The sequence below is a fragment of the Notechis scutatus genome, chromosome 2 (genome assembly GCF_049901735.1).
Source record: "Notechis scutatus isolate UNSWTSFEM ecotype Mainland chromosome 2, rNotScu1.2, whole genome shotgun sequence".
In the NCBI taxonomy this organism is placed as follows: Eukaryota; Metazoa; Chordata; class Lepidosauria; order Squamata; family Elapidae; genus Notechis; species Notechis scutatus.
In genome coordinates, this window is record NC_142010.1 from 2766011 (window position 1) to 2775502 (window position 9492).

A 9492-nucleotide genomic window follows, 5' to 3' on the forward strand; every position below is an offset into this window, starting at 1 on the left:
CGTTTTCCACCATTTACAACTTTTTCACCTTCACATTAATATTATTTCTCTAAATTTAGAATTAAGATACATCAAACATCTAAACAATATACAACTCTTCTGGTGACAGTACCATATTAACATGACATAGCTAAATATTTTCTATAACAAAAAAAAGTGGGGCAGATTTTCAGTAGATTGTTTTGCTCTGTTCCTCTCCACGTTAATAGATGGTCGAGCTGCCTTCCATGCTTTTTTGAAATCAGAATTCAGTGAAGAGAACCTCGACTTTTGGTTGGCCTGTGAAGATTATCGTAAACTCCGGGGATGTGTCAAACTCCAGGAAAGTGCAAAAAAGATTTTTGACCAATATATCACCATACAAGCTCCAAAAGAGGTAGGGGAATATTAAAGTTTCCTTTGAATTTGTGAAATGGGATGGATTTGTTAGAGAAAACCATTATTCCATGTTTTGCATTTATCAATACACATATGTTGCCACAGAGTTCATAACAGAACAACAGAGTTGGAAAGAACCTTGGAGATCTTCTAGTCCTCAAGCAGGAGACCCTATACCCGTGATGGTGAACCTATGGCACATGTGCCATAGGTGGCAAGCAGAGCCATTTGTGCAGGCACGTGAGCTTCAGGCAAACTTACCTGCGCATGCACTCCCGCTGATTTTCGACCCGTTTGAAGCAGTTTTTGCCCTCCCAGAGGCTCGAGGGAAGGCTCTGCAGCCTCGGGAGGCCGAAAAATCAACCCATTTTGGCACTTCCGGTAATGGGCCTGTTTTTTTGGCCTCCAAAGCCTGCAGAGGCTTCCCTCAAGCCCCCAGGAGGGCAAAAACGGGCTCCCTCAGGCTCCAGAGGCCCTCTGGAGGCTGAAAATGGGCACTTCCAGTATTTCCGGAAGTTGGGCCTCCCAAGGCTGCAGAGCCTCCGGAAAGCAAAAAAAGGCCTCAAACGGGCCGAAAATCAGCTGGGAGGCACATGCATGCACAGTGCAGGTAAGGGGGTGGGGGCGTTGCACGCACATGTGCAGGGGGGGCGTATTGTATTGTGGGTGCTGGCGCATGCACGCTTTCGGCCCACCACAACAAAAAGGTTCGCCATCACTGCCCTATACCATTCCAGACAAGTGGCTGTCCAGTCTCTTCTTAAAAACCTCCAATGATGAAGCGCCCACAACTTCTGAAGAGAAGCAATTCCACTGGTTAATTGTTCTCACTGTCAGTAAGTTTCTCCTTAGTTCTAAGTTGCTTCTCTCCTGGATTGGTTTCCACCCATTGTTTCTTGTCCTGCCTTCTGATGCTTTGGAAAATAAATTGACCCCCTCCTCTTTGTGGCAGCCTCTCAAATACTGGAACACTGCTATCATGTCACCCTTGGTCCTTCTTTTCTCTAGACTAGACAAACCCAGTTTCTGCCACTGTTCTTTGCATGTTTTAGCCTCCAGCCCCCTAATCATCTTTCTTGCTCCTTTCTGCATTCCCTCATAAGTATTACCTCATATATAGGCGTCACAAATCTTTGCATTCATCATTTGAACAGATTTTTTTTCTTATTCTTTTCTTAGAAAGGTGCTTTTCTTTTTGTAGTAATCCAGAGAAAGAGGTGTGTCTTGTACCAGGCCAAATACCACACAGGACAAATCTATCTATCTATATATAAAAGTGAAATATCACTCACGCATCATCACATAATCTCCAGAACCGTAAAGCCCACAAACTTGAAATTTGGCACGTTTGTTCCTCTTGGCTTCTAGGTGCTCACTAAGAATGGATTTTTCTAAATGACCATGAGAGCATTAGTATTTCATATATTATTATTATTATTATTATTATTATTATTATTATTATTATTATTATTATTATTATTATTATTATTATTACACACTCTGATGCTATGGCATTCTACTACTCCTCCCCACCTGAAAAGAAATCTGTTCCAAATGCAAAGCACAAGCAGAGGAGAAGAGTTTCAGTTTCATTTTACTTTCACAGCGCCTAGCAGTTTTAATACAGAACAGTTGAGCTAAGCCACACCCAGGCTCCTTGCTGTCTTCTTCTTGCTCACACAGCAAATACTGTTTCAATTTCCAAACAGGTCTCAACTCTCTCACACACTGACAGGACGCTAGTCAGATGAATACCGATGGATGCTGGTAGGCAGAGGCAGAATTTTTTCCCCTTATTTTCCTCCCCAAAAACTAAGCCCCATCACATAGTTTTGTAGCGAAGCACAGGTATCCAGTCTCGTATATTCACGCTGGTGGCCGATCATACTGAACTTACTTTTTTTGTAGTGTTTTATCAAGATCCACGTGTCTCCTATGGAAAGCTCGAAAGGAAGAGATGCCAACGAAATGAAAGATGCAAAACTATTATGTGCTTTCACAGTGGTAGGATGGAGGAGGTGAATGCATTTCCCCAGGTGTTTTTCTCTAAACCATACTGAGAGTCGCTGGGCTCTGCTGTTGTTTTCAAGAGTTTAGGCAAAGAGGAAGTCAGAGAATGACATTAATACTCAAACAGGGTCGTCGAGGCCAGGATACGGCCATTTGTGTATCAACCATCCGAGGTTACAAAGACACTGAAAACATAGTGACATAAAACTTGCATTCCACCCATCATAGCATCCCCACAGCCACGTGATCAAAATTCAGGTGCTTGGCATCCAGCATGTATTTATGATGTTTGCGACATCCCTAAGGGTCATTCATATGACTGCCATTTATAATCTTCCCATGGGACTTCAAGCAAGCAGAGTCAATGGGGAAAGCTAGATTCGTTTAAGGACCGCAAGGTTCATTTAGCAAGTGCAGTGATTCACATAACAATCAGAATGACAGAGTTGGAAGGGACCTTGGAGGTCTTCTGCTCCAACCCCCTTGCTCAGGGAGGAAACCCTATTTACCATTTTAATCTTGTTGTTTTTTTTTTAAAAAAAAGGTTGTAAATCAGGCATAGCTCACTTAACAGCCGCCTTGCCTAGCCACAGAAATTCTGATCCAATTGTGGTCGTAAGTCAAGGACTACCTGTATTTCTTCAGCCAGATGCAACTCAAAGGAAGGAAATCCACTAACACGTTGCCTGTGTCAACACTTGTTCTGGATCAGCATTTATTTTTAAAAAAATCTATATCCATTGGGATTAAGTTTTCTTAAAGTCTGTAGAGATTCTCCGTCATCCAGGTCATGGTTGTCCCAAAGCTATTTTCTCAGGAGGCAACTGGGCTTTCTTGTTTTTTTTCTTTTGAAGACGTTTCGCTTCTCATCCAAGAAGCTTCTTCAGCTCTGACTGGATGGTGGGGAATGGAAGGATTTATACTCCTTGCAGACATCTGGTCATTTGCATTCTTTGTTGAGAGTCGTTGAGGCCACTTGGAGGTTTATCTGTGTCCTCAGGGTCACCTGAGTAGTGCTTATGGTTCCTGTAGTCTGCAATTTTCCCTCTGGAAATCCATTCCTGCTCCCACCCCATTCAAAGGGTGTTCATCCCAAATTGTATCGCTAAAAGTCTGTAGATATTCTCAGTGATCCAGGTCATGGTTGTCCCAGAGGTGCTTTTTTTTTTTCCAGGAGGCAACTGGACTTCCTTATTTTTTCTCTTTGAAGACATTTCGCTTCTCATCCAAGAAGCTTCTCCGACTCTGACAGGATGTCCAGCTGTCTGCAAGGACTATAAATCCTTCCACTCCAGTGGTGGTATTCGACCTGTTCTGCCCGGTTCTGGAGAGCCGGTAGCGGCCATGAGCAGCGGAGACCGAACCGGTTCTCTCCGCTGCTCTGTGTTTGGCTCACCTGCCCGCCCGGGCTCCCATACTCATTTTTGTGGCCAGAATTCGAAGCACAGCTGCTTTGCGCGGCGCAGAATAGCGCCGTGGGGCAGCTGCTGCAGCGACCACCATCGTGCAGGCTTGCAGGAGGCCAGTTACAATGCCTCTGCGCCTGCGCAAAGTGCGTGTTTGGTGCACACGTGCAGGCAAAGCGCGTGCATACAAAGCACGTGCACGTGCGCAAAGCACACCAACCAAGCCACGCCCACCGAACCGGTGGCAACGGTATTTGAATACCACCACTGCTTCCACTCCCCACCATCCTGTCAGAGCTGAAGAAGCTTCTTGGATGAGAAGCGAAACGTTTTCAAAAGAAAAAACAAGAAAGTCCAGTTGCCTCCTGAAAAAAAAAGCATCTCTGGGACGATCAGGTTTCTCAGTTTTGAACTCACAACATCTTAGTTTCCAACCCCTGAGGGATTTTTTTTTTTCATGCTCCTGCAGATAAGTTTCATTCATGTTTAAACAAATCAGAGTTGCTGTCATGCCCCTGGTGGAGACTGACTCTGAGGGAGAGGAGGAACAGCCGGCAGGGAGTGGAAGTGTGGCTCCGGTGGTTGTGGAGGAGGCTGGGGAAGGGCAGAGGCCGGCTGGGCAGTCAGAGGAGGACCCAGGCCCATCCCTTATCCATCCTAGGGCACGCAGGGAGGAGAGGATAAGGGAGAGACTGGTCTACTCGGGAGGAGAGGGCCTTGATCCTCTTCATGGGCTGCAGCTGTGACAACTGAATAAAAGTTTGGACCTGCGTACTGGCAAACTCTGGAAACAAAGCGTGTAGATATCTCTAGTTTATAGTTCCTCTCTGAGTTTGTGTGTTATCTGTGGAGATCTTCCAGCCCTTATCTTGCCTGGTTTGTGTTTCTTTTTTTCCTTCTTCGTGTAACTGTTTGTGTGGGAGTGTTTTTGTCTTCCGTCAAGGATATTTGGAGCTTGGAAGCAAAGTGAAGGAATAAAAGGGGCTTCACCTGTTTTCTGTGACTGTGTTTGTTTTATATCCCACCCTGCGTCATCACGGTTGCAGCCACTTTGTATGCTGTAGATAATCCTTTGCATTTAATTGCAGGTGAACCTTGATTCCCAGACCAGAGATGTCACCAATCGGAACATTTTGCTCCCCACCCGGTCTTGCTTTGACCAAGCCCAGAAGAGGATCTTCGGGTTGATGGAGAAGGACTCTTACCCTCGATTCCTCCGCTCTCTTGTCTATCAAGATCTTGTACAGCCTGAAAAAGAGCAGCCGAATGGCCCCTTGTAAACCTGCCGTGTTTGCCCTTCCTCTTCTTTTGAAGCCAACCTAACAAAGGAGACACCTGGAGGCAGCTTTGCTGTTCAGGAGATGGACAAACCCAAGGACTACTTGGGAGAAATGGACTGCTGTTTGTCCTATTCTGTCAAGATGGCGAACGTGCTCCGTTCCTAAACATTAGGGTGGATAAGAGAGATGGTCGAGAGTTGGACTCTTGCTCGATGGGCATGGACAAGTGGCTAAGAGGGATCGTTGGTGCTCTCTTGATCTGGCTTGTTTTCTTGCAGACGTTTCATTACCCAAACTAGGTAACATCATCAGTGCTAGTACAAGTAGCTTTTTGGGGTCTTCAGTCAAATATTAGAATTCTAGAAGGACAGGCGGAATTGTGCCTGTTTTGAAACGAACGAAAGCAGCTTTTATGTCAGGGCTTATAAAGCTGGGTGATGCCCGAAACTGCTGCTGGGAAGGTATTGCTCAGGTTGGAAAATGAAATGGTTGGTTTGCCTAGTGTATTTATAAGTCTGTTTCAGCTTGGTCTCCTCTGACGGGCAGAATTTCTCCAAGGTCTTAGAGAAATGTGTTTTCCGTTTGTGATAGAAATAATTTGAGATTGAAGTTGGGACCTTCATGTATTTGTCAGCCTCAATGTGTGAAATTGGGCATTTTCTAGACGGCCTAGGACAGGGCCTCCAACCTGTAGGCTGCAGCCCGCTAATGGGCTGTGAGGGGTTGGTACCCAGGCTGTGGAAACGGCCAACACACGCGCACTCCATTTTAAGTGAGTGGCAAGTGTGCATGCACACCGCTCACACGAATGCACTGGCCTTGCGGCACTTGCACGCACCCTTGCTCGGAACTTGCCCGCCGGTTGCTCTAGGAAACTATCCCCTCTTCCCCTCCCTCCTGCCGGTCCGCACTTTGCCGAAAACATTGGGGAACTCTGCCCTAGGAAATGTATAGAAAGCCAAAAATGGGACGTTGAAGCATGAAACACTTCATATTTCACAGATTTCCGAGGCACTCGACACCATGCCAAAAGGCAAACAGGCAAAGTATAAAATGCTCCCACCGAAAAGCCATTCTAGCCTCCCCCTTATTGCAACAAGTAGGTCAGTAATGGTGTTTTTTTCTTGTTTATTTTTTCCAGTAGGAAAGTCCTGCACTTTGCATTGCATTTCTTCTTTCATTTTCCTATATGTCTTTTCAGTAAAGGGTTAGTTAAGGTTAAGTAGGAAAAGAGAGCCATGAAAAGGGTCAGCCTAACCCTTTTCGTGACTCTTTTTTCATACTTTGCCTAAATAGTTCTTGTCACTCTGCATAATGCCTAGGTATTATATATAATGCCTGGGTGATTTATACAGGTAAGTCCTTGACTTACAACAGTTCATTTAGTGGCCGTTTGAAGTTACAACGGCAGTGAAAAAAGTAACTTGTGACCGTTATTCACACTTACGACTGTTGATCAAAATTCAGATGCTCAGGAACTGGTTCATATTTATGACCGGGGTCATGCGATCCCCTTTGGCAGCCTTCTCACAAGCAAAGTCAATGGGGCAGCTGGATTTGCTTAACAACCATGTTACTAACTTAACGACTGCAGTGATTCACTTAACAGCTGTGGCAAGAAAGGTCGTAAAATGAGGCAAAATTCGCTTAATAATTGTCTCAACAACAGAAATGTTGGGGTCCATTTTGGTTGCAAGTAGAGGACTACCTGAATAGAATATTTAAAGTAACACAGACATTTCATAGTCTGCCTGAAAACGTCATATATTCTATAGATTTCCTCAGCATTCTATACGATGCCAACTCTTCACACATTGCCGGTAATATCTTCCCAAGGAAACTCTGCCTCCGTTCCCTCCCCAAGTTCCTACTGTGCCCATGTGGAATCCGTTGGGGTGTCTGGCATTGACCATCGACCCTTCTTCAAGGAGAAATTGTAAAAATGTCCTAGGAATGCAGTTCATGATTCTTTTAAATTTCCAGGTGAATAAAAGCTGGAAGCACGACTCCGTAGCTGTCAAGTTTCTCGTAGCTGGGCAAGACCAAAGAATTAAAAATGATTCACGTAAAGTCTCTTTATTTGTTTGGAGTAAATATATAGAACCTTGGAAAGTGTGTTAGGAATTTTCCAGCCTCGTTTATTATCAGTCACTTTGAAGATGCTTTTTCCCCACATTTCTCCTCACCTGGACTGAGTTGCCCGATGATGGGATAAGGTTTCAACTGACTCGCCCGTCAAAATCTTCCACTGCTTCCTCAGCCTTTACACAATATCTCACCGTGGGTTGTGGTCAGTCTTTCTACATGCATTTGGACCTCAGAAGCTTCCTGAAGCACCAAACGGAACAAAAAGGATGGAGGCCTTCCAGTGTGGGAGCTTAACCTATCTTGAAGAAGATCTGAGATTGTTTTTTCGCTTCTTTTGAGGTTCCTCAAGTCAGGCCACCTTCTTCTCTTTCCAAGATGAGCTACACTTGCTGGTTTACCAATTCATCCCTTGTTTTCCCTGTCAGACGTAAATGAATAGTGTTCCGCCATTTCAGCTAAGCAGAAACAAAAACATTTGCTTCTCTGTTCATAAAGAATTACTGCAGCAACAGCTGAAACAGCAGTGGTATTTCTTCTCTGAAAGTCCTGCCTTCCAGTAGCATCTAATCATGTGCCGAGGACTAATTCCATGTTTCGCCAAAAAGAAGGGCGGGTCTTATTTTCTCTTGACCCATAAAAAAAAAACAGCTAGGCCTTCTTTTTGGAGGGTTCTAATTCAGTGGTGGGGTTCATTTTTTTTTACTACCGGTTCTGTGGGCGTGGCTTCGTGGGCGTGGCAAGGGAAGGATACTGTAAAATATCCAGTCAGAGGTGGTATTTGCCGGTTCCCCGAACTACTCAAAATTTCCGCTGCCGGTTCTCCAGAACTGGTCAGAATTTGCTGAATACCATCCTCTGTTCTAATTATTGACTCATCTCACAGCAGTGGCACTGTCAGCCTCACCCAGCAGGAGCCCACTGCTGGCCCACTTCGGCCGCTTACTGCCATTCACACAAATCGCCCCAGCCTCCATTTTGCCTTCAGATGCCTTCCGGAAAGCCCTCTGCAGCCGATAACAGAGCTCCAGAGCTCTATTATCAGCTGCAGAGGGCTTTCCGGAAGGCATCTGAAGGCAAAATGGAGGCCAGGGTGATGCATGCGAGTGGAGGCAAGCAGCCGCAGCAGAAGTGGCCACAGAAGAAGGCGTGGCAGGTATCAAGGTGTGCGAGGCCTGATAAGTAGGGCAGTTCCACCCCCCACACCCCCACCCTAGCTTATTTTTTACCTGTATGCCTCATCCCACTCCCTGCACCCTGGGATGGGTGGGATCTTAATTAGGGCTAATTTTGTGGGTGGTGCTTAATTTGATCACATGTGCTCAAAAACATGATAGGGCTTCTTTTCAAAGTGGGTCTTCTTTTTGGAGAAACATGATAGTTCTTGAGCTGTATTCCTTTCCCACCCGGATGAATAAGTTCAAACACAGTAATTGGCAGGAAGGTTAGAGTCTGGGGTGGGCCAAATTTAGCAGGTCTACTAAATTTAGTAATCTACTGAGCCAGCTTGAGCAGGATAAGCAAGCACAGTAATGATGAACCTCATCCATTGGTAGAGAATTGGATTAAAGTGCGTCATCAGCCTTCCCAGATAAGACCACACCGGAAACAACTAGATGAGCTATTTATTGCAAAGCTCCATGAACAGAACCTTGCAAGTGTGAAAATACACATATCTAGCCCTCTCCTTCACAGTCTGAGAAGTTAGGGCGGGTCCTTCCTGAGCCTCTTTCTCTGTCCATTATGCAGCTGCTGGTTATGGCCTCTCTTATCTGGCCCTTTCTCTAAGCAGCATCTCTTCCTCCCACTCCATTTCCCAAGGCCTTTCTCATGCACCGTTACAGACCTTTAAAAAAATACTTTCCAACACAATGGTAATGTTCACTTTGGCTTTAAGTCCAAGATGCTAGTTTACTCAAATGAGCTCAGAGATGGCTGAAGGGAAAGTTCCATGAAGGTTAAGTCAGTCAGGAAGCTAAGTGAACCGGCGGCCTGTTAAATAATCATTGGACACTCCAGGAAAGGCCTGGTTTTCTCCAGATACAACCGATTCCAGTGCCACCTCATGATCCAGTTGAATAAGGGCCATTCCAGCCCAATCTACATTTGAGTACGGTCCTGCAATGGTCTACATCCAGGTTTGCAATGAACTCAGTTACAGAAGTAAACTCTGCTAAAGTTTATTTTTGCCAAAGTGGTGGGCTTTCAGAAATGTCACTTGCTGCTATACTTATTAAAATAGCTACTTTAATGGGAGCATCATTACTCAAGAAAACCAATAGTGGGTGATGAGTGCCCTCTTATTTTGCTTTCAATCATAGATGATGCCTCGT

General features: G+C 45.1%; 1 protein-coding gene across 1 annotated transcript in view; it reads left to right on the top strand.

Moving 5' to 3' along the window:
• The window catches only part of LOC113424588 (regulator of G protein signaling 3-like), a 48754-nt gene extending 41674 nt beyond the window's left edge, over positions 1-7080 (top strand). The window contains exons 6-7 of the mRNA XM_026686357.2: positions 210-376; positions 4883-7080. Of these exons, the coding sequence (XP_026542142.2) occupies positions 210-376; positions 4883-5074 (359 nt within the window). The 3' untranslated portion in view covers positions 5075-7080. The remainder of the gene's footprint in view (positions 1-209; positions 377-4882) is intronic.
• Positions 7081-9492: the final 2412 nt, after the last annotated feature.